We start from the raw sequence: 24038 nt of genomic DNA, 5'->3' as shown, positions 1-24038 counted from the left end.
AACGATTAAAATTTCTTTTGAGAGCCACATTTTTTAAACTTAAACTATATAGGTAGGTACATTGTTATTAACTTAATTAGGGCACTCCTAAGGCTTAGGAAGAGCCACACTCAAGGGGCCAAAGAGCCCCATGTGGCTCGCGAGCCGCAGTTTGCCAACCACTGTTCTAGACCATTTCCCTGTGCACTTAAATATAATATACTAAAGGCCCAGCGCATGAAATCGTGCATGGGTAGGGTCCCTAGGCCTAGCCTGTGATCAGGGCTCTCTTCTACCCGCTAACCAGTCCCCAGTGCCGCCCCGCTGCCACCCACTACGGTTCCTTCCCCGTGGTTTTCCGTTTGCCAGATTGGAGCCTGCGGGCCAGGGGGAGGGACCAAGAGGTCTGCCTTCCGCCTGCTTGTCAGTCCCCAGTCCTGCCCTGCCGCCAACCACCCTGGTTCCCTGTTGGCCATCCAGCAGTCGGAGCCTGATGGCTGGGGGGAGGGACCGAGAGGTGGTCAATGCACCTCATAGTGACTGGTCGATCGGTCGTTCTGGTCGCTGGCCTTTTATTATATAGGATTATACATGTGTGCTCATATAAAGCTGCCCTGTTCCTTTAATAGATCACTCTGTGCATGTTGTGCTCCCTGTGCGCATGCACACATGCACACACACACTAATGTACACAAATAGGGTCACACTGTACATGTTGTCTTCCGTGTATACGTGCACACATGCACATACTTGTGTGTGTCTTGAAGATTTTTCTCTGTGGTGCTACCTCAGAACCAGCTTTCTATGTACCACCAGAGTTCAGGTCGATGTTTTCTTGTTGATAAAGTGTTCCAGCTGTTTCCTGTCCTTTGCTTAGGCTCCCTGGCTTCTTCTACCTTAACTGTGGTGTCCACTCTTGGTGGGTTTTTTTTTTTTTTTTTTTGACATTTTATTTTATTTTTTTTACAATTTTTTTTTTTTTTAAATTAAATCTTTATTGTTCAGATTATTACAGTTGTTCCTCTTTTTCCCCCCATAGCTCCCCTCCACCTGGTTCCCACCCCACCCTCTGCCCTTACCCCCCCACTGTCCTCACCCATAGGTGCACAATTTTTGTCCAGTCTCTTCTCGCACCCCCCACACTCCTTTCCCTCCGAGAATAGTCAGTCCACTCCTTTTCTATGCCGCTGATTCTATTATATTCACCAGTTTATTCTGTTCATCAGATTATTTATTCACTTGATTTTTAGACTCACTTGTTGATAGATGTATATTTGTTGTTCATAATTTGTATCTTTACCTTTTTCTTCTTCCTCTTCTTAAAGGAAACCTTTCAGCATTTCATATAATACTGGTTTGGTGGTGATGACTCCTTTAGCTTTTTCTTATCTGTGAAGCTCTTTATCTGACCTTCAATTCTGAATGATAGCTTTGCTGGGTAAAGTAATCTTGGATCTTGGTTGTAGGTTCTTGCTATTCATCACTTTGAATACTTCTTGCCACTCCCTTCTGGCCTTCATAGTTTCTGTTGAGAAATCAGCTGACAGTCGTATGGGTACTCCCTTGTAGGTAACTGACTTTTTTCTCTTGCTGCTTTTTTTTTTTTTTAAATATATTTTATTGATTTTTTTACAGAGAGGAAGGGAGAGGGATAGAGAGTTAGAAACATCGATGAGAGAGAAACATAGATCAGCTGCCTCCTGCACATCTCCTACTGGAGATGTGCCCGCAACCCATTGACTGGAATCGAACCCGGGACCTTTCAGTCCGCAGGCCAACGCTCTATCCACTGAGCCAAACCGGTTTCGGCTCTTGCTGCTTTTAAGATTCTCTCTTTGTCTTTTGCCCTTGGCATTTTAATTATGATGTGTCTTGGTGTGGTCCTCTTTGGATTCCTTTTGTTTGGGGTTCTCTGTGCTTCCTAGACTTGTAAGTCTATTTCTTTCACCAGGTAGGGGAAGTTTTCTGTCATTATTTCTTCAAATAGGTTTTCAATATCTTGCTCTCTCTCTTCTTCTGGCACCCCCATAATTTGGATGTTGGTACGTTTGAAGTTGTCCCAGAGGCTCCTTACACTATCTTCATATTTTTGGATTCTTTTTTCTTTTTGTTTTTCTGGTTGGGTGTTTTCTGCTTCTTTGTATTTCAAGTCTTTGATTTGATTCTTTTCTTTTTTTTTTTTAAATATATTTTATTGATTTTTTACAGAGAGGAAGGGAGAGAGATAGAGAGTCAGAAACATCGATGAGAGAGAAACATCGATCAGCTGCCTCCTGCACATCTCCTACTGGGGATATGCCCGCAATCCAGGCACATGCCCTTGACCGGAATTGAACCTGGGACCTTTCAGTCCGCAGGCCGACGCTCTATCCACTGAGCCAAACCGGTTTTGGCTGATTTGATTCTTGCGATCTTCTAGTCTGCTGTTGGAACTCTGTATAATATTATTTTTTTCAGTCAGTGTATGCTTAATTTCTAGTTGGTCCTTTTTCATAACCTCGAGGGTCTCACTAGATTTCTTGAGGGTCTCACTAAATTTATTGGTGGTTTCTAGAAAATTCTTGAAAAACCTTAGAAGGGTGGTATTGAACTCTATATCCAGTAGTTTGCTTTCCTCCATTTCTGTCATTTGTGACCTGTTTCTTTGTCTCCGCATTTTTTATGCTTCCCTGTGTTGATAGAGTGGCTTTCTGTGCTAGGTGTCCTATAGGGCCCAGTGGCTCAGCCTCCCCAATTACCTGAGGTGGACACTCTTGGTGCACCCCTTTGTGGGCTTTGTGCACAGTCTTGTTGTAGTTAACACATTGTTTGCGGGTAGTTTTTATCACGCGCTAACAGGTGGCGCGGGCCATTTTTGCTAATTTTTTGCGCAAATGGCAACGTTCAGTAAAATTACAATAACTTTAGTTTACGTATTTATACGTTACCCGCATTCTACCGCTAGTCTATAAAAAACGTATCCCGCGTCTACCAGTCAACGTAAAATGTATAAATACGTTTCCCACATACAATGTGTTAAGCCTTGATTGTTGTAGGTATCACTGGGAGGAATTGACCTCCAGGCCAATTAGCTGTGAGAATCAGCTGTGTCTGCAGTGGGAGAACTTCTGTGCTGGGGACACCCTTCTGGGGCAAGACTTGCTTCAGTGGGGCTTTGGTGCTCACTGAGTCTGCCCCCTGAGTGTGTCCCTTATGGATCTGAGGTGTTGTAATCTGGATGGTCCCACTCTGACCACTGGGTACACTGGCTCTTGGATCTCTAAGGAGGTGCTAATTTAGCCTCTGCCTGAGGCTACCCAGCAGGAGCTATGGAGAGATCTGCAGATTCCTCTCCTTTGTTTGGGGTTTGGAGGTGCCCAGATGAGGCCCAGCTGTGAAGCAATGCAAGCTTCTGTGGGGCCTTGGGCCTTCTTTTGGAAGTTCTGGGTCTCTCTGACCAGCTTCAGTTTGTTAGGTAATTTTCAGATTGCAAAGGGCCAGGCCTTTCATATGCAAAAGCCTCTGGGAACAGCTTGGGTGAGGCGGGGTCTCTGGGGATCAACAGGGCGGAGCAAGTGGCTATGGCTGCTCCTCAGTCCTACCCTAAGACCCCCGCTTCTCAGTGTCCCGGTAATCGCTGTAAGTACCTCTGAGAGAAAGCTGCCGTTGAGTTCCGACCGATGCCAGACAGTCCAGTTTCTCCTGTATGAGTCTGGTTCCCCAGAGGCTCGCCTGGAACTGGAGTTCAGAGCAGTCAGGAGCTTGAGACTCCCTCCCGATTGAAAAAAGACAACCGTGTCCTCAGTTTCTAGCCCTTTCCACGTGCTCCGAGTCCTCAGCTGCCAGCCCTTTCCATGTGCACCGCGTCCTCAGCTGCCAGCTCTTTCCACGTGCGCCGCATCCTCAGTTGCCAGCCCTTTCCGCATGCGCCTCCGTACCTCTGCACTTTACTTCTGCACCTCCTCTGAGTTTCAGTGTGCTTTTCTCTTTCCTTCTAGTTGTAGAATTTCCACTCAGCCAGCCTTCCTGTGGTTCTGGATGATGTCCGTTTTGTCTCTTAGTTGTATTTTTGAAGTGGTTGTGTGAGGCAGCCATTTCCGGTGTTTACCTATGCCGCCATCTTGGTTTCTCTCCACTCTTGGTGTTTTGAGCAGTTAACCACTCTCCTGTTTCATCCACAGACAAGGAGGGAGGCTCTGCCCCAGCAGGCTGTGTGCTACAGGACAGGGTCTGAAAGCGCTTGCTGCGGGCATCTCAGATGGTGGCATGTTTCGCTCTGCCCTGAGCTTCTCAGGGCCCTGGACAGCTTGTTTTCTGGGATGTGATTATGCAATGATTCCACTAGATGAGCCCATCCTATGTTTCAGTCAGTTGGTGAGGAAGCAGAGTGGACCCTTAGAGTGTAGACCAGATGTTGAGACCCTGAATGAGGCACTCAGAAGCTGGGGGAGGGAGGGTTGTCCTAGGTTCCCACGGCACCCATCACTGGAGGCCGTGCCATCCCCCTGTTCCTCATGGCTTGCAGACTTGGCAGTGGGGAAGCAGGCAGGGTAGGGAGGAGGATAGGGGCCTCCCCATACTTCCTCACTTCTCCATGACCAGAATTTAGTGACAAGGTGACACCTGGCTACTGGGGAGGTGCAGAGACAGTGCAGAGCTTGACCCTGGGACCACATCGGAGAGGTTTCCCATCCTGCTTAATAAGGAGAGTGAGACCCTCCTGCCTCAGCTGCTTTCCTGCAGATGGCCTGCAGCTCCTGAGATTGGCATAGGGCTGGTCTCTTGGCATCAATGGATGGATGGAGGTGTAGGTGTAGGTGTAGCTGTAGCAAGAGGGACAGATACTTATTGCTTGGCTTCTGCAGACCCTTTTCCCATCTCTCAGGTCCCTGTAGCAACTCCCACTGTCCCTCCAAACTTCTTGCTGTTCCCTCGTCCTGGAGTGGAACCCATCCTGGAGTGGAACCCATCCTGGAGTGGAACCCATCCTGGAGTGGAACCCATCCTGGAGTGGGGTCCTTTGTCTCCTGTGCCTCTCTGTGAACCTCTGGTACATCTACCACATCGCTGGCATGTCTGCCTAAGGAGGCCGGGCATGGCCACCTCCAGTGGTTTTGGTGCCAGTGTCTGCCTGGGGCTGACATCGGCCAGACCACCTGGAAGGGTCTTGACCCAGATCTCCCCACAGTTGCTCTAGCTCAGTGCTCGGCAAACTGTGGCTCGCAAGCCACATGCAGCTCTTTGGCTCCTTGAGTGTGGCCATGAAGTTTCAATTGCACTGTACGTGCGTGACCGCATGTGGTATTTTGTGGAAGAGCCACACTCAAGGGGCCGCAGTTTGCTGACCACTACTCTAGCTGCATGGTGGTAGCCTCTTCCTCAGTGGCCACCCCATGCTGAACATGCTTGTGGGGTGGCCACTCAAATCCCTTCTCCCTTTGCACCTGCCTTCTGTGAGGCTGCTATATACTGCTGACAAGCCTTCAGCACATAGTCCTGGTGCTCTGTGGCTTTGATTAATTAATCATTGCTAAACGTGCATTTATCTGGAAAATATGTGTGTGAGTGCTTTACTTTTTAACTTGGTTACAAAATTTAATCTTTTTTTTCTGTTGTAAGTTTATGTTGTTAAATGCTTTGTACTTTTCTCTAATAGAGGGGAAGTTCACATGATCTGTTTTTGACTCTTTTGTGGCTCCTAAGTGACTGTGTTATCTGTATTGTAACCCCCAGGGGGGACAGCATCCCAGGAGGAAGCCCACCAGCCCAGGAACAGTCATTGCCTGAGGACCAGTGGAACATTCCAGAAAGAAGCCCACCAGCCCAAGTATCATCATCGCCTGAGGACCAGCAGGACATCCCAGAAGGAACCCCACCAGCCCAGGTATGGTCATCGCCTGAGGACCAACAGGACATCCCAGAAGGAAGCCCACCAGCCCATCGCCAGTTGTCATCACCTGAGGACCAGCAGGACACTGTCTTGGAGAAGCAGGAACCTACAGGAACAGAGAGCCTCAGACAGGAGCTTTTGAGGGGAAGCAGGTCTGCCTCAGTGGACATAAGACCCTTTGCTTCCTGTGAAGATTCTGAAGCTCTGACCCCAGCTGAGGACAGGAGCTTGGGTGAAGTGTGTGGCCTGTCCCAGGAAGCACAGCTGGAGTGCATGGGTTTGAGCATTGCCAACCATCAGGCAGATGCTGCGGGACAGCTAGCAGAGGTGGGCCTCCCAGTGCTGCACCCTGGGTATGGGGCTGAGTGGAGCACACCCCAGGGGAGCCCAGCTACAGCCGCCAGTCCCTCAGGGCCCTCGGGGACAGCACAACTCTCACTTTCCGTACCTTTGGAGGAGCAGTGGCTAGGAGCGCAGGATGACAGGGAGGAGCTGCAGACTTGCTTACTGAAGGAGCAGCTGTCCAAGTCGAGCTTTGGGAGACCTCAGGATATTTCCTCCATTGAGCTGGTCCCGGCGGAGCATACTGCCTTCTCCGCCCCTCTGTCGCTGTGTGACCTGGGAGGCAGAGACCTCTACAGCGGCCACTCCGGCAGCTCCTCAGCTTGCTATGCCCTAGCCACAGACCTCCCCGGTGTCTTGGACACAGTGGAGGCCCCAGAGGCTGATGGAAATTCCTTTTTATGGAACCTCAGGGAAGTGTTTTACAGCCGGTGGACAGACCGAACTTCTTCCAACTGTTCCTGTGCCTCATCTGAGCTCGTGGGGACAGCCTCCCCTTCACTGACTGGCTCCGATGTGGATGTGAGCACTTTGCATGGGCACAGGGCAGAGGTTCTGGATGACAGGGAACTGTTGTTGCTGACTGGCACCTATTTCAATCTTGGTGAAGGCCGGCAGTTCTTTGAGACCCATCTGGGCCTCAATCAGACAGAACCATCTGACACCTCAGAATGTGAAGACGTGAGTGGCCGAGAGAGCACTGGCTGTGTCCTTCCCAGTTTGGAGTCCAGCCCCATGGACATGTGTCCGTTAGAGGAGCCCAGGTCAAGCATCCAGGTCACCTCCACGCCTGTGAGAGGGGATAGCTCAGCGACATCCGGGACCACTAGCCTGCAGCAGGAAATCCAGGAGGGCACCTACTTGGGGAGCTGCTGCCACAGAGACGGCTCGCTGCTGAGTATGTCCCGGGGGGTTGTCCCCTAGAGTGCAGCTGGGTGCAGGGCATCCTCGTCCCAGGGTCTGATGGCTCTCCACCCTAGTAGTTCTGGCAGAAGTGATGTATTCAAGGACAGGAAGTTACAACTTACTTCTTGCACATCAGGATTATAGTATGCGTTCCCAGGACAGGGAGCCCAGGTCCCACTGGGGCTGCAGAGCAGGACGGGGTGATGTCCAGGGCCAGGCTGCTGTATCTCTGACTGGCTTCACTCTGGGAAGGTATAGGGATTAGGCCCATTCACTTGCCTATTTGAGGGTGATTGCTTTCCTTTCCTTTCCTTTTTTTTTTTTATTAATACCCAAGGTTATTTTATTTCATTTTTATTTATTTTATGTATTTATTTTAGAGAGAGGAACGGAGAGGGGGAGAGAAAGAGAAACATCAATGTGAGAGAGAAACATCACATTGCCTCCTGTGCTCACCCCGACTGGGAATCAAACCCACAACCTTTTGGTGTACGGGAAGATGTGCCAACCAAGCCACCGGCCAGGGCTTACTTTCTTTTTAATTTTCCTAATTACTTAATAGGTCATATTATTTTAGCCAGTTTTTTATGGTTTTGTGTTGTTGATTCCTAAGGCTTTTTCCCTAAACTTTAAAAACTTATTTAAGTAATACATACGTTATTTTAAAAAATATTTGAAAATATAAACAAAAAGAAAATAAAATCATCTGTAAACACCCCTCCCCCCATAAAAACCTCTTTTTTGGGTATAGGACCTGGAGGCCGTGTAAAAGTGCAGGTGTGCACAAGCGCAGAGCACGTGTAGTTCAGTGTAACTCAGGGACCCACAGCCGGCACGTGTGTGTGCCTCCGCTGGGTCATTTACATGCCTCCACCGAGGCAGAGCCTCCCTGTTGAGGGCAGGTTTTCCAGGCTTTCCTGAGTTGGCAGGTGATTGCTGGTATCCCTGAAGTGCTTCCCTGGCTCTGGCTGCTGCGGATGTGCCAAGCTGCAGGCTCCACACCAAGTGGAGGTGATGCTGCCGCTGTGCTCAGCCTGGTGCTCTGTGCCCCCCTGCCCTCCTGCCCTGGGTGTTCTGTATGGTTCTGTGCTGCCCAGGGTGTGTGCTTGTTTCATCATGATGCTGTCTTGGTGAAGTCAGCAGAGGGCTGTGCGTTTTCGCCTTCCCCTCAGGTGTTCAGTTTGAGGTGAAGCGGGTGGAGCTCCAAGGCCCTGCTCCCCTGTTCTGCTGCTGGCTGGTGAAAAACCTCCTGCACGGCCAACAGGCCTCGGCCACTCATACCCAACTGCTGCTGGCCAGCCTGCCCAGCTCCACGCACTCCGCGTGTGAGCATCCTGGACCCAGCCCAGGGGAGGTGGGTATGTGCAGCTTGCTCTGCCTTGTAGTTGCCTGTCTGCATGGAAGTGTCTTCCTATCAGCATCCCTCTCTGTTTCTTCTGGGAAGGATGGGAGGAGGCTTTTTAACTCTGTCTTCTAATGTGCAGGATGGGGTGTGAACATGCTTCAATGTGGGTGCTAATTTGGCTCTCAGGCTGGGTTCCCAGAGGCACGGGAGGAATGGGCTGCACAGGGTTTGGGTGCTGCTGTCCATATAGCTGCAGGGAATGGGGGGTAATGCACCCATCTGCTGCCGCCTCCTTTCTGATGGTTGCATGTGGCCCCTCATACCTTCCTTCACCCACACAGATACTTAGAAGCAGACCGTGGTTTGAGGAGCCCCCCAAGGCAGGGGAGTTGGAGGGGCTGGCAGCCTGTGAGGGTGCATACTCTCACAAGTACAGTACGCTGAGCCCACTGGGCAGTGGGGCCTTTGGCTTCGTGTGGACTGCTCTGGACAGGGATCAGAATAAGGAGGTACTTGGGCCCTTGGGGGTAGGTGGGGCTGGACCACCTCGGGTGGTCCCATACCTCCAGTCCTCGTGTCTGCCTGCCGGGACTCAGTGGGTAGTAGTCCTCTGTGTGCAGCACGCGGCCAGCCCTGCTTGGGGTCTGGATGCTGGGAGGAGGTCTCTTCAAAGCAAACACACTCAGCCCTGGCCGTCCCTCTGGCTGCTTCAGACACCATGAATGGCATCCATGCTCCTTCGTGCATTAGGGCTACATCTCCTTGACTTCCAGGTTCAGACCTGCAGGGCTTCTTCCCTGGCTGGTGATCCTGGCCATTCCACATATTCTGCTGCTGGATGAGCCTCAGAGCCAGTCCTGTGGAGAGGTGACTGGTAGTTGCCAGTGCGCGTGTGATTTGGGGATGTGACATTGCTGCCTGTCCCTGTGAACATTGTCTGGTGTCCCATGCCCAGTCTGCCAAGTCCTGGGAGTGCCATGCTTGCTGGAATTGATCAGAGCTGCATGCCTGGGCTGATGCCTGGTCAGAAGTCTGCAACTGTCTTCCTGCTTTTGACAATTGTTCAGTGGGTCCCTAGATGAACGATCATTCCTCTGCGGTCATGACAATTGTCTCTCCTTTTCTGTTTGTGTCTCCTCAACTTTTCTTTTCTTCCCCTCCTGTAACTGGGGCAGGACCTGCAAAGCCGGTGAAGTGACAGGTATGCCACTGGTCTCCTGCTGTTCCCCTGCCCTTCGCAGACACCCCTTTTATTTCTTGATGGATATCTTTTGTTTGAGGAGATTTTATTTTCAGTTCATTAAATTGTTTTTTGAGAGTGAGTGTTGAGTTTTATGAATTGTCTTTTCAGCATCTGTTGAGATGACCATGTCTGTGTTTACTTTACTATTACACTTTCAGGGGACTATCATTCATTGTACTCACACCACTTTTCATATATTGATCTTGTGTTCATCAACCTTGCTGAGCACATCTAGTCTCAGAATCGATGTTGATAATGGTTTTTGACTATTTTCTAGTTCTCAGACATCTAGTTCCATTTTCTTGCCCAGTTCATCCAGTTCTCAGTTGAGAAATCAGGGTGAGACGGGGTGTTCTGGGGAGTGTCTGCTCCGAAGTCTCCGAGGCCTCCCTTTCCGGTGAGGTTGTGGCTCCTCAGCCCCTGGGCTCTGCACTGTCCCATCCACCCACTATATATGTCCTCATGCCGCAAGAAGGTTATCATGTTCTTCTTTCATGTCCCTGGGGGCCAGGGGATTAAAGTGGGGACCCTGCCTGCTGCTGTTGAGGAAGTGTGAGTACCAGGTCCCATGGGGCAGCTTCTCCCTTCTGCTTTCCTCATAGGTGGTGGTGAAGTTTATTAAGAAGGAGAAGGTTCTGGAGGATTGTTGGATCGAGGATCCCACACTTGGAAAAGTTACGTTGGAGATATCGATCCTGTCCAGGGTGGAGCACGCCAACATCATCAAGGTGGATAGTGGTTCTCTTTGAGAGATGCCCTGATAGGACTCACAGGAGCATCCTAAACATGCCTGAGGCATCTGGGCAGTGCCGGACCCACGTTGTCTCTTCCTAGATCCTGGACATATTCGAGAACCAGAGCTTCTTTCAGCTGGTGATGGAGAAGCACGGCTCTGGCCTGGACCTCTTTGCGTTCATCGACCACCACCCCAGCCTGGATGAGCCATTGGCCAGTTACATCTTCCGACAGGTGACTCTGCCGGAGCTGTGTAGGGAGGGTGGGCGGGGTGCTCTGTCCTAGAGGCTGCACTCAGTCCTCTCTGAGTTACGTCTAGCCTTCAGTTTTTTTTTTTTGTTTGTTTGTTTTTTTTTTAAATATATTTTATTGATTTTTTACAGAGAGGAAGGGAGAGAGATAGAGAGTTAGAAACATCGATGAGAGAGAAACATCGATCAGCTGCCTCCTGCACATCTCCCACTGGGGATGTGCCCGCAACCCAGGTACATGCCCTTGACCGGAATCGAACCCGGGACCCCTCAGTCCGCAGGCTGACGCTCTATCCACTGAGCCAAACCGGTTTCGGCATAGCCTTCAGTTTTTGAGAAGAGAATTTTGTGGTTGAAGTAGAGAAAATGAGGTTGGGAAGGAAGGATGAGGCCAGATACCTGGAATGATTGGGGAATGATTGAAGTAGGGTTAATGATTGAAGTTTATTTACATACATAGATTATCCACATATCCAACTTCAAAGTGAGCCAACAGAGCTGTCAGCCTGAGCTCTTCGACCTGCAGGTTTTGAAAGGCGCGCCGCCCGCCTCTCCGGGCGGTGCGGGAGGAGGAGTCTGGCCGCTGGGCTCTGGGATCCCTCCGCGGCCGCCGGCCTCCCCGGAGCAGGTCCGAGTGTCCGGACCGGCTGTGTGGTGGCCGGCGGCGGGCCGAGGGGTGGGGCCGGGCAGCGACCGACCGCGGGGGAGGTCATGGGAGCGGAAGGCCTCACCGCCTGGCTCTTCCCTCCCTTCTCCCGTGGTCGGCTCCCCGCTTGCCCGCGCTGGGGCCGGGGGTCCATGCGGCCCTTGGGGCCCGGTCGGGGGGACCGGGGCCTGCGTGGGCCGGCCGCTGGGCCCCATGGGGGGGGGGGGCATTGGCTCCCCAGCCCATGGCGGGAGCCCGGTGTGGGCTGCCGCCCGCCCCCCCCCCCCCCGACCCGGCCCAGTGCAGCAGCAGTGGCAGCGGAGTGGGGCGCGTGCCCTAGCTCGGGGAGGCCGCCATGCTGCAGTGCACCGGCCCCATGGCCGGGCCTGCTCCGAGCGGATGCCGCTCCTCCAGAGCTGGGCCACTCCACCGGCCGCACCCCGTTTGCTGGGCCTGTGCCGCCCAGACGCGCTGGAGTCCCAGTCTGCCCGCAGGCCAGCTGCAGGTGCTGTGCGGGGGGGGGGGGGGGGGGGGGGGGGGCCATCCTGCCTTGTGGTGAGTTCGAGCGGCAGCAGCAGGAGCCAGGCAAGGACTGCGCCCTCCATCTTGCCTTGGGTTCTCCATCTTGGGACAGAGCCATGTGCGCCCTCCATCTTGCCTTGGGTCCTCCATTTTGGGACGGTGCCATGTGCTTCCTCACGGGAAGAAGCCGCTACTAGCCACACCCAGGATTTCTGTGGACTAACCAATAATAATCAAGGGAAGTGCACACCATCACTATGACCAACTCGCGCCTGGCCAATCAGCGGGGCCCACAGTCCCCTCTCCTGCCCTCACTCCACCCCCCTTTAAAACCCCCTGTCCCATCAGGCGTCGCTCTCTCTCTCGGCCACTGGAGCTTACCGTTGCATCGGTGAGTGTGGCAGGGGAGCCAAACCTAGGTTTGAAATAAATGACTCTTTGCTTTTGCATCGGACTGACTGGCTCCCTGGGGGTCTTGGGAACTTTGAAATCTGGGCACAACAGTTTGATCTGGGTTTTTGCCTACAACCAGGAAACCACTGCTAACTTGTACAGCAGCAGTCATTCTAGTGCCTCCACCATGAGGCTGTTTGGGTTAAATGAGAGAGCACCTATCTCTAAGGCATACATGCAGCACGGCGGCCTGGAGGGGCGTGTGGACAGGCGTGCAGCAGGGAGTCCTGAGGGCGGTGTGCTGCAGGATGTCCTGGACAGGGCGGGGATGTGAATAAGGCAGATTTGCTCTTAGTCACTTGGAGGTGACTCAATCTCTAAAGGCAACTTCCCTGAATTGACATTGCTTAAAGCTATAAACTCCCAGAGGTTACTGGATTTCTGAAATTAAGTTTCTGAGGCACCTACTTGTAGTTTCAGGCACTGTGGTTCTGTGCAAGGAATGTTACTGCTCTCCCTCTTCCTTGTTGGAAGATCATATACTCGTCTGCTTTACTTCATGGCAAAGATTTGTTTCTGGCCGAAACCGGTTTGGCTCAGTGGATAGAGTGTCGGCCTGCGGACTGAAAGGTCCCAGGTTCGATTCCGGTCAAGGGCATGTACCTGGGTTGCGGGCATATCCCCAGTAGGAGATGTGCAGGAGGCAGCTGATCTATGTTTCTCTCTCATCGACGTTTCTAACTCTCTATCTCTCTCCCTTCCTCTCTGTAAAAAATCCATAAAATATATATATATATAAAAAAGATTTGTTTCTGAATTCTTCATGGTAAAAAGAGTGTCTGTCTGAGGTAACAGTAGTTAAAAGCTGCCGCCTGACTTAATTCTGGGGCTACTGATATAGGTGATTATAGTGTTCGATATTGTACAATTTTTAAAAAATAAATATTTTATTGATTTTTTTATAGAGAGGAGGGGAGAGGGATAGAGAGTTAGAAACATCAGTGAGAGAGAAACATCGATCAGCTGCCTCCTGCACGCCCCCCACCGGAGATGTGCCCGCAACCAAGGTACATGCCCTTGACCGGAATCGAACCCGGGACCCTTGAGTCCACAGGTTGACGCTCTATCTGCTGAGCCAAACCGGTTAGGGCGATATTGTACAATTTTTGCAGGAAGTATCTGTAGCCCATTAGTAAATCAATATACATAATATTATAGTAAACAGAGTCATTTTATAGAACTATTATTATTATATGTAAATATGTATACATAATGCCTGTTATCAGTGTGCTGCCTGCTTGGCTGGGGAGTGGAGGGGTGGCGAGTGGGGCCTGTGACCAGCTCTCCTGGCATCTAGGGCATTGGGGACTAGCAGCAGGTCTGTTTTTTGTCCAGGGTCAGGTTCTCTTACCCCTTTGTAGTTATAAGCTTGATGAAACTTTCCTTGTTCAGATGAAATGTGGTCTGTTTCCTGAATGGGCCCTGATATGTGTGTATGAACATAAGTGTGTGTGCTCATGTATATGTATGCATGTGTGTGTACATGCATGTTATAAAAACATGTTTCAATATATAAATATGCAGGTGTTTGCATACATGTGTATATAAATACATTTATTGATTGTCAGTTAACCTGTCATTAGCCATTGCTTCTGGTTCATACTCATTTGTAAATATACATCCATGAAATCACTATGCTGATGGTACAACTGGTGTCCAATTTATGAATGCAGCCTGAAAGTACCAATCTACTTCAGCTTAACGGAACAGCTACCTTTGTTGGTGTCTGTCACCAAATAGGCAGTGTGGGCCATCCCAGGCCCAGGGGACAGCAGTGTATTATAGTAACTTTGCCCTTTCGGAGTGCAGGCTAACACCTTGGGCTCATGGAAATGGAGCCGATTCCAATGGAATTACTCTGAGTCCACGTGGCTGAGAGTCCTGCATGCGTTGCAGCCAGTGTGGCTGTTGCTGCTTTTTGAGAAGCTGCAGAGCCCTGAAATAATAGTTTGGGGATGTGGCTTTGTGCTTAGGTCTGCTCCTAAACTGCTGCGTGAACTCTGCTGAACCCAACGGCCGGACTTGGGCTTTCTCTGGGGCCACTTCCCATTAGTGTCCACCCCACACTCATTAAAATGCCGCCACATGTCTCTGTAGCTTCTGCTTGTGGTCTGTGTCTTTCCTCTCGAGAAGGTCATGGCGTGGGTCAGTGCGTGAGAGGATGTCTGCTGGGAAGTTTTTGTCAATAGCACAGAGATAGAGAGGACGTAAGAATCATGCATTTGTGTGGGAGGAAAGTGGGCAGCGGAAGGTATAGTATCAGTGATGTAGGTGAGGAACCCTGTGGTCTGCGGCTCGGCCTGCTACCTGTGGCCCTGATGCTGTCGTGTTCTTAAAAACGTGAGAAGAGGGTAGATCTTATGTTGTGTCCATGTCACAAATAATAGCAGTGGTACAGTTTTTAAAGTCATATGCTCTCGTTTGTGTTTGTTGGGGAGACGTGTGCCAGCCGTGGTGAGCACACTGCCTGGAAGCGCTCTGCCTCCGTGTTGGCCAGGTTGTGTCTGTAGCATCCAGTGGTCTTTCCTGTCACTGTTTCATCACGAGTTAGAGAACGTCTATTTTATTTTTCTTTGTTGTTGTTTTCTGTTTTGCTTGTCAGTCCTTATTTTAAATGCATGTTTTGAGTGAACTACTTTGTACAAAGTCCTATGGCCTCTTGGTTTCAGCTGGTGTCGGCAGTGGGGTATCTCCGCTCGAAGAGCATCCTTCACCGGGACATCAAGGATGAGAACATCGTCATTGCCGAGGACTTCACCATTAAGCTCATAGACTTCGGCTCCGCTGCCTACTTGGAAAGGGGCAAACTGTTCTACACCTTCTGTGGGACAATCGAGTACTGTGCGCCTGAAGTTCTCATGGGGAATCCGTACGTATTGTACCACTTGGCCTCGTCATCTGTGAATTTTAGGTAGGGAAAATGTGTGATGAGAGATAAAGGATGATATTTGGAAAGTCGGCAAACAGGCAAAGGAAGGAAGATTGGTCAGGGAAGCTGGGCAATGAATACAGGATTCTCTATATTAATTTCTCAACTTTTGTTTATGTGTGCAATTTTATACAATTAAAAGTTAAAAAGATAAAGGAATCCCAAAAGATGGGACTCTCCAAATAAGCAAAGAGGAGTCTTGTTTAGTTGGGCTCATTTTGATGACAGGAATAATAATCTGTTCCCATAAAATATGTTGGGCTGGCCATTGATACAGCAGGGAATCAGTAACAGAGGCAGAGCTGAGGCAGCACCGTGCCAAGACGGCACCTTGGCTGGAGGTGCTGTTGTGTCTCGCTGGGAGAAGCAGGTCCTGGGGGTGCGGGCTGCACTGGTGTCTGTTCGGGAAGCCTAGGGGCTTTGGGGCAGCCTGGGCAGGGCCTGCTCTTGGGGACTCAGGAGAGCAGAGAACACTGATTATTGCTCAGGTGTTGCTGGGGGTGGAGTGCAAACAGTTCTCAGTATTGTCTGCTTCACACACATGAATTTCCATGTCATCCACATATAATGAAGTGACTTATTTTGGTCACATATAATGACTTATTTTGGTCAGATCCAGATAGCAGGCACTTTCCTGCAGCACCTACACGTATGTCAGGTCTAGGAAGACTGTGTCTGGAGGTGCCTGTGACTAGGGCAGATGTCAGTGTTGTGTGGGCTTCCCTGCAGTGCTGTGCTATACCCTCAGAGCCCACCTCTGGTTCTGTTCTGATGTGACAGGTGTGTGGGGACATTCAGCCAGACCTGGTCAGAGCCAGATTAGAGCCCAGGTGGCCTGAGTCTGGAGCATTGGCTTATGGGCACTGCTGTCTCTTTGCCATGCCTCAGGCCCCCAGAAATCTCCCGGCATTGGTGTGAGATGTGACTGGCACTCTGTCACAGTGTCTGCTCAGGTCACGTTTCATTTCAGAGTCAGGCAGAGAGGACTGCAGGATGCTCACGTGGAGTCTGCTGCCCTCCTGATCCACACGCCAGGCTGGCCCTGTGAGCAGAACGACCAGGCTTTTTGTCCACAGCAGAAGGGGGGGTGGGGTGGCTAAATAAACCATCTCCCTGTCACCTCTGTGCACATCTAGAGCCACAGACAATGACATACTTACGGGGGATCATCCACGAAGAGCCTTTAAGATATAATTTGGTTATCCTGGCACCCCAGAGTGCCAGTGGCTGTTGTCCTGTGGTGCCCATCATGACATCAGTGTTGGAGGGGCCTTTGTGTCCACAGGACCGTGAATGTGCTGGTGGGTGGCTTGTCTGCCTCACTCTCATCCCATGCCTTCCTCCCACTTTCTCCCGCTGGCCCCACCCAGTATCATTTCTGCTCCTTCCTCCCCAGCTGGGCCGCAGGTGTCCTCAGAGCTCCGTCCTCCATCCTGGGTGCTTCTCCCATCTCATGGGCCAAAAGACTTCTGAGCTCCGATTCTAGATCCTATCCTCAGGAGCTTTTCTTCCTCCCTCATCATTTTCATGTCTGTCCACTCAAGGGCTCAGCAAACTATGGTCCTGGGCCATATCTGGCCCACTAGTTGTTTTTATAAAGCTTCATTGGCACACAGCCACATGGATTGGCTTATTTATGTCTGTAGCTGCTGCTGTGCTGCCATGGCAGAAAGAAGGGGTAGTGACAGAAGCTGTGTGGCCTGCAGCCCAAATCTACTCTCTGCCATCTCTGAAGGGCACACTGCCCTGTTCGGGAACTGCCTGTGGTTCCCCATGGCCCTGCTGCCTTGCATGCTGCTGTGCCTTCTGTCCATCTCCACTGGGACATCCCCCACACCCCCAGGGGATGCTGTCTCTGATCCCTTGTGCCGTGTACATTGTCCCACCCACTGGTGGGCATACTGTCTCCTGAATTAGTCTCTCAGCTGCCCAAGCACCATGGCTTTGTGTCACCTCCCTCTCCTGGCACGGAGCGGTACCTGACCAGAGCAGATGTGCCGGATATTGAGGATGTGGTCAGGAGCATGTCGAACCTCACTGGGCACCATCTTAGGTGACTGGGGACTTGGGGCTCACACTCCTTGACTGAGCTGCTGTGTGCCATGAGTGCTGTCTTCTGTCAGTTACAAGGGTCCGGAGCTAGAGATGTGGTCCCTGGGAGTTACGCTGTACACGCTCATCTTTGAGGAGAACCCCTTCTGCGAGCTGGAGGAGACCCTGGAAGCTGCAATAAACCCCCCGTACTTGGTGTCGGAAGGTGAGCAGGGCTGCAGCCGGCATCCCTCCCTCCCTTCTGTCTCCTAGAGCCTTTGTCAGAGCTGCCTTATTTCCATTTCTCTCATACTTTGTTTTTTAATCATTATATATTTTTATTGATTTTAGAGAGGAAGGGAGAGAGACAGATAGAAACATCAATAATGAGAGAGAATTATCAATCAGCTGCCTCCCACATGCCCTCTACTGGGGATTGAGCCTGCAACCCGGGCATGTGTCCTGACTGGGAATCAAACCGTGACCTCCTGGTTCATGGTTCGATGCTCAACCACTGAGCCACACCGGCTGGGCCATTCCTCTCATACTTTGATTTGAACAGAAGGATGGTTGGGATCTGACTTTAAAATATCACGATAATTCTATTAGTATGAGCTTCCCCTTTGGATTACAGGGGATTTAGACATTATTCTGAGAGTTAGGCATTAATGCTTGTGGGTTTGGCCATTAGTGGGAAGGGGGGAAAATGGAGGGACTCAAGCCCCAGGAGCTCCCACGGAAGGAAGCCTGGGGGTGTCTGTCACACCTCAAGCGCCCCATGAGCTGGCAGTGTGAGCTTGATTTGCTTCTGAAGTGAGGACCAGCATGGGAGGCAGATATGAACTTGGTGGCTGGAAAGGACTTACTGAGTCTGCAGCTGGCCCAGAGGATTCTGAAGTCCCTTCCAGTCTTGATAGTTTGTGATTCCATAGTTGTCACTTATTGTTACGAGTATCGAGGTGACTAGTATCTTCATGCATGAAGTCTGTGCCTTGATTCTTTGCTTGGGTTAGAAGCCTGTGTCTCAGGTGGCTATGACACTCACACAGACAGGGGGCTCAAAAAGCAACCATTTGCTTCTCAGTCTTGAGGCTGGGAGTCCAAGGTCCAGGCACTGGCCTTTTCAGCTGCTGGTGAGAGCCTCTTCCTGTGTTACAGACAGCAGCCTGTTCTGTGTCCTCACGTGGTGGAGAGAGGGACACAGTGAGCTTTCTGGCCTCTCTTACAAGGGCATCAATACCATCATGGGGCCTCACCTAATCACCCTGGTCACCTCCCAAAGGCCCCACCTCCTCTTACCACCACCATGGGGGCAGGGCTTCAGCATGCGCATTTGAGGTGTCACAATCAGCCCCCAGTGACCCAGGAGAGGACTGTAGGGTGCTGTTGATCTCTGGATCCTAGGACTCCTGCAGCCCTTTCCTGTCACACCCTGTGTCATTCTGGGCTCTGCACAAGCACAGCCCCTGAGAACAGACCATGGTTAGGGATTTCTGCACAGTGAGTGATGGAGGCAGGATCTCAAGCTCCCAGCTCTCATTTCAGAGGTGATAGATGGCTCTTGTAGCCTTTCTCAAAGCACAGCTGAAGGCCCCATGTGCTGAAAACCTGGAGTTGCTAGTTAAAAATGAGGGTTCCAGGGCCACATGTCCAGTTGGAGGTGCTCCTGGGGGCAGGTAGGACTGTGGTTTTGATGCCCTTCACTTGAGCCCATCCTGGACCACTGATGGTCTTCTGGCCCTATGCTTAGGGTGGGTTTTTATGTCCCCAGATCTCATGAACCTCATGTCTGGGCTGCTGCAGCCTGTCCCCGAGCAGCGTACCACCTTGGAGAAGCTGGTGACAGACCCTTGGGTTACCCAGCCCGTGAACCTTGCAGACTACACCTGGGAGGAAGTGTGTGGAATAAACAAGCCAGGTATGAGGTGTGACCTATGAACCAGAGAGGGTGAGGAGGTTCCCCAGGCTGCCTTCTGGGTCTCAGGAGGCAGGGTAGCTCCCACTCCATGCTGTCCTGTCCTGGATTTACACCTGTGGAGCAAATGGGGCTTGATTCTGTGGTCCCTGAATGCCACCAGGGTTCAGAGCTTGGCTGTGGTCCTTGGAGGGAAGGGGAGTGCCCATGGACCCTGTGTTGACATGGCACCTACAGAGGAGTTTAGCTGGGGCTTTAAGAGGTGCAGTAGGTAATGGTCTGAGTGGGCTGAAGGGAATGATAAGATCACAGATAGGGAGTGCAGGCCTCTGGAGCAGTGGTTCTCAACCTTCTGGCCCTTTAAATACAGTTCCTCATGTTGTGACCCAACCATAAAAATATTTTCGTTGCTACTTCATAACTGTAATGTTGCTACTGTTATGAATCGTAATGTAAATAGCTGATATGCAGGACGGTCTTAGGCGATCCCTGTGAAAGGGTCGTTTGACCGCCAAAGGGGTCACAACCCACAGGCTGAGAACCGCTGCCCTGGAGGCTCCTGGCAGCACAGCCAGCAGGAGCAGCTGTATGGTCACTGCTCAGAGCAGGTGGCCCAGCTGGTGTTGATGGCTCTGGTGTAGAAGCCCCACAGCACCTCAGCAGTCCGGGAACTCTAGGGCTTCGCCAGTTGGGTTCTGAAGAGTCCTTCTCGTCTTTCAGTCCTGTCCAGAGAGAAGCAAAGTGTTTGAGAATCATGTGTTGTTAGCATGTGATACAATGTCTTCTTTCTTCAGAAAGTAGAATCGTGTCCACTGTGAGTCTGGAGGTGGAGAGCAGGAGCCCCAACGAAGTGGCTCAGCATCCGGAGCTGGCGGCGCCCCCTAGTGGTCCTCATCCATTCAGGAAAAGTAATTCTCAAGATTGAGTCCAATTCACCTAAAAACTCATGTGCATTTGATAAATGCTAGAACAAAAGCCAGTGGTGCTATATTATTTTAGGTTTATAAAATAGACATGTAGTTCATTTTTTTCATGGCCTTGGAAAAACATTGTAGAGTTCAGTACTATGAAAGGACTTTGAATCTGTGAACTTCTGAAAAGCATAAAAGCATTTTCAAATTCTCTCTTATTTCTGTATATATTCATATGTTTTGTTTCCTCTGACTCAGTCTATGCTTATCTGATAGGTAGAATTTGTAGAACTGATGACCAGGGCATTTCATTAATTTATTTCTTTGAACATTTTCCAAATTAAAGCAATTTTGTTAGTAAAAATTACACTGACTTGGACTTTATGAATTCTTGTACAATGCAAGTGTGGGGAGCACTGGCAAGAGGTTCACCTTCAGACAGTTTGGGGGATCCCTTCCTGGGTGGGAGCTCTTCAGCTTGCTTAGTCTAAGGCAGGGGTCCTCAAACTTTTTAAACAGGGGGCCAGTTCACTGTCCCTCAGACCGTTGGAGGACCGGACTATAGTTTAAAAAAAAACTATGAGCAAATTCCTATGCACAATGCACATATCTTATTTTGAAGTAAAAAAACAAAACGGGAACAAATACAGTATTTGTATTTGCATGTGGCCCGCGGGCCGTAGTTTGAGGACCCCTGGTCTAAGGAGACTGAGAGTGTGTTCTCAGACACTTCCCTTGTGCCCATGCACAGCTTGTTAGAGTTGGCCCACTGTCTGTCCAGGCTCTGAGGTACAGTGGGCTTTGCAGCAGGACTCTGCTGTTCACCCACAACACTGCTCTGCCCCGTACCCACAGACCTCCTGCAGCCAGAAGTCCAGGTCCCCCCTCTTCAGTGATATGTGGGCATCCAGCCCTAACTGTCACTGTTCTACCGTTGCTCAGGTCCCAGTGTCTCTCAAACAATCAGCTAGCTCAAACACTTGAAATCTAGCCTCTATTTTGTATCTGTTGGGAGGGGAGGGATTGGTCAGGGGTAAGAGAAAAATCTTTCTTTTCCTCCCCACCACACTGAGATAGCAGGAAAAAAACAAAACCCAAGACTCTCCGCCCCTTTCCCCCACGTCATTACTTTCTGCAGGTTCCAAAGCTCCTCCTGCCCAGAGCCCTCAGGAAGACTTCGGGGGCCAGGCTGCCTGCAGTGTTCCTGTGCTCAGTTTCTAGTGCTCATTTAGGAAGCACTCACTGTGTTAATATTTTAGGACACTCATGACAATTCACTTTATTTTCAACTACTAGGATATGGGATTTCACTATCTCCTTCCTTTTATGTATTTATTTTTAAAATATATTTTTATTGATTTTAGAGAGGGAGGAGAGAGATAAAAACAATGAGAATCATTGATCTGCTGACTCCTGTACGCCCCCTACTGGGATTGAACCCACAACCCGGGCATATGCCCTGACCTGGAATCAACTGGTTCCTGGGTCAACGCTCAACTGGGCTATCTTCTTCCTTTTAGAAAGTGCTGCCCTAGTCTTCCTGCCATCACAAAACACTGATGGGCTCCCCTCCTCCACCAGGGACGGGAAAGGCAGGGTTTTTTTTATTTTTATTTTTATTTTTTTAAATATATTTTTTATTGATTTTTTTACAGAGAGGAAGGGAGAGAGATAGAGAGCTAGAAACATCGATGAGAGAGAAACATCGATCAGCTGCCTCCTGCACATCTCCTACTGGGGATATGCCCGCAACCCAGGTACATGGAAAGGCAGGGTTTTTAGAAGTCTATTCTTTTTAAGTGTGTAGGAAAAAGCTAGTGATGTTTATACTCTTCGGAATGAGTTTCTTTATGTTCTAAGAACTGTTTTCAAGAGTGGAAAAAACCCCCAAAATTTATCCTTGGAGTGTTTATGATGCTTCTAACAAAAAATATTATAGAATGTTTTCTTCAGACAGGTGTGCACTGGGCTTATAATGCAAAGTCCTTCCTCTTCAAGAACTCTTCCTTCTTTTTAAGAACAAATAATTAAAACTCATCTGACTTGAGGGCAGTAGAAGGTTTGATACTTTAAGAGTGTTCTTTGCAGAAAGAATCCTGGTAGAAAAGTTCTGAGTCTGAGGCTGACATTTTCCTATCCATGTCCCAACTATGAATCCAGAAAGCAAAATGTTCAGAACAAAATGAAGATGCTGTGGACCTTGAGAGCAGTTCCTGCACCTCAGCTGTCCCTTTATTTCCAGAGCTGGAGAACTGCTTAGGTCCCTTGATTATTTCTAGAGTGGGGGTTGCACACAGGATTTTCTTAGGCTTTGGTCATAAAAGTATTACCATAATTTATTTTGAGGTGCTGATAGATGAGTGTTTTAAGAAGAAAGATGAACCTTCCTTTTCTTTGATAAAATTGTTGTCCAAAAAGATATGTCTTAACACTCAGCCCAGTGCCTGGCACAGAGCAGGTACTTTGTAAATTGTATCCATGCGAGAATCAAATACCTTTTCTCAGTTCAGAAACAAGTAGATAAAACATGAAGAAATGCTTGTAAACTAATATTTGGGTCTTACGAGTGTGGGATTTAGGCAGCTGGGAGAGTACACTGTTTCGTTCTCTTTCACAGCTACCCTATTTTGAAAGATGCATAGGCTCTATACCGGAATTACTACAGGTCTAGATAAGAAATTTAGAATGAATACAGTGACAAGGAGAAAATTCCAAGACGTCCTGTGTTAACGTAAAAAACCATTGACACCTGTAAAGAATTTTTGTGAGTTTGAGCCAAACTGTCGACATATGCCGGGAAGCAGAACCTCAACGAATTGAGATAATGCTCCGGAGAATGGCAGGTTACATCTGTATTTATACATTGCAATTAAAGGAAAGGGACGTAGGTGGGTTACATGAAATCCATTGGTGATAGACTAGAGAGGTGGGAGAAAGCAAAGTGGGGGGTGGGTGGGGGGGTGAGGGGAGGGTCTGGGATTAGATAAAAAGTAAAATGATAGACACATACTTAGGTGAGTGCAGGAACATTAACATAATAATGAAGGGATTTGTGGTATCTGCACTGGCGCCAGGCACATTAGGTTGTGCCCCAAGGGCTCCAGAAAAAGGGAAGTTACAAGTTACCAGACATTTCAAGGGTATGTTATTATCGATGCAAAGACACACAGGCTCAGTTAAGGTAAAGGTTGACCTTGTCAGTGAAGATACCAGCTTAGGACATAACTACCCACCATAACTGCTTTTAAAGTTTAATTTCAGACCATACTTTGTGGTTACTTTAGGTCTCTGAGTTTGCAAGACCACCATGCAGGCAGTCTTCCCTAAGCTTGTCAGGTTAGCATGTGGCCCTTTCCTCCACACCTGAATTAATTACAGCGGCCAGAGGGTGGAAGGAAGAGACAAGAAGTTAATCAGTTAACAGGAGGGCAAAACCAACAAAAGATGGTTCACATTCCTGAGTGTGTGTTGGAACTTTGAACTTCCAGGTGCCCATTTCCATGATTATCCAGAGAACAGCCAGGCACCACTGCCCCCCAGGTGTGTGACTTTTCCATACTCTTGCCTGTCCTGGAACCAGCCCGCCTCACCTCCCCTGCCTTTATCTATGCCGATGTCAGTTTTTTTAATCAACTTGCATCTTTATTCTCCTACGTGGTGTACAAAGAGTCCCTCAGACCCAGTACTGTGGGCACGTGCTCTTGTTACAGAATTTACCAGGCGACTGAAAAATACACAGGAGATATAGGAAAAACCCATTTATTTTCAGATGTACTAGTACCATGACTCAGGGGAGCCTATTTCCAAATCCTGAGTAAGCCAATATGGAGGAAGCTTTCTCTTTATACCCTTTGGTTTCTTTGTCCCCCAAATATGGATCATATTTCTGGAACTTTCCTGGGCTTTGCAAAAACCCCATGTGTTGGGATGGGGGCCGTGAGACCACACCTAAAGGCCTGGC

The 24038-nt window shown here is 49.7% G+C and overlaps 1 protein-coding gene across 2 annotated transcripts in view; it reads left to right on the top strand.

The window, feature by feature from the left end:
- The window catches only part of PASK (PAS domain containing serine/threonine kinase), a 34112-nt gene extending 13704 nt beyond the window's left edge, over positions 1 to 20408 (top strand). For both annotated transcript variants that reach the window (XM_036319662.1, XM_036319663.1), the window contains 9 exons: positions 5692 to 7088; positions 8269 to 8450; positions 8783 to 8950; positions 10287 to 10412; positions 10519 to 10653; positions 14961 to 15160; positions 17344 to 17477; positions 19023 to 19169; positions 19961 to 20408. In XM_036319662.1, coding sequence (XP_036175555.1) covers positions 5692 to 7088; positions 8269 to 8450; positions 8783 to 8950; positions 10287 to 10412; positions 10519 to 10653; positions 14961 to 15160; positions 17344 to 17477; positions 19023 to 19169; positions 19961 to 20091 — 2620 coding nt within the window. In that variant the 3' untranslated portion in view covers positions 20092 to 20408. The remainder of the gene's footprint in view (positions 1 to 5691; positions 7089 to 8268; positions 8451 to 8782; positions 8951 to 10286; positions 10413 to 10518; positions 10654 to 14960; positions 15161 to 17343; positions 17478 to 19022; positions 19170 to 19960) is intronic.
- The last annotated feature ends 3630 nt before the right edge of the window (positions 20409 to 24038 follow it).

This window comes from Myotis myotis, unplaced genomic scaffold, assembly GCF_014108235.1.
Source record: "Myotis myotis isolate mMyoMyo1 unplaced genomic scaffold, mMyoMyo1.p scaffold_m19_p_8, whole genome shotgun sequence".
NCBI lineage: Eukaryota > Metazoa > Chordata > Mammalia > Chiroptera > Vespertilionidae > Myotis > Myotis myotis.
The sequence above is the reverse complement of the archived record's forward strand: the minus strand, read 5'-3'. Positions and strand labels throughout refer to the sequence as shown.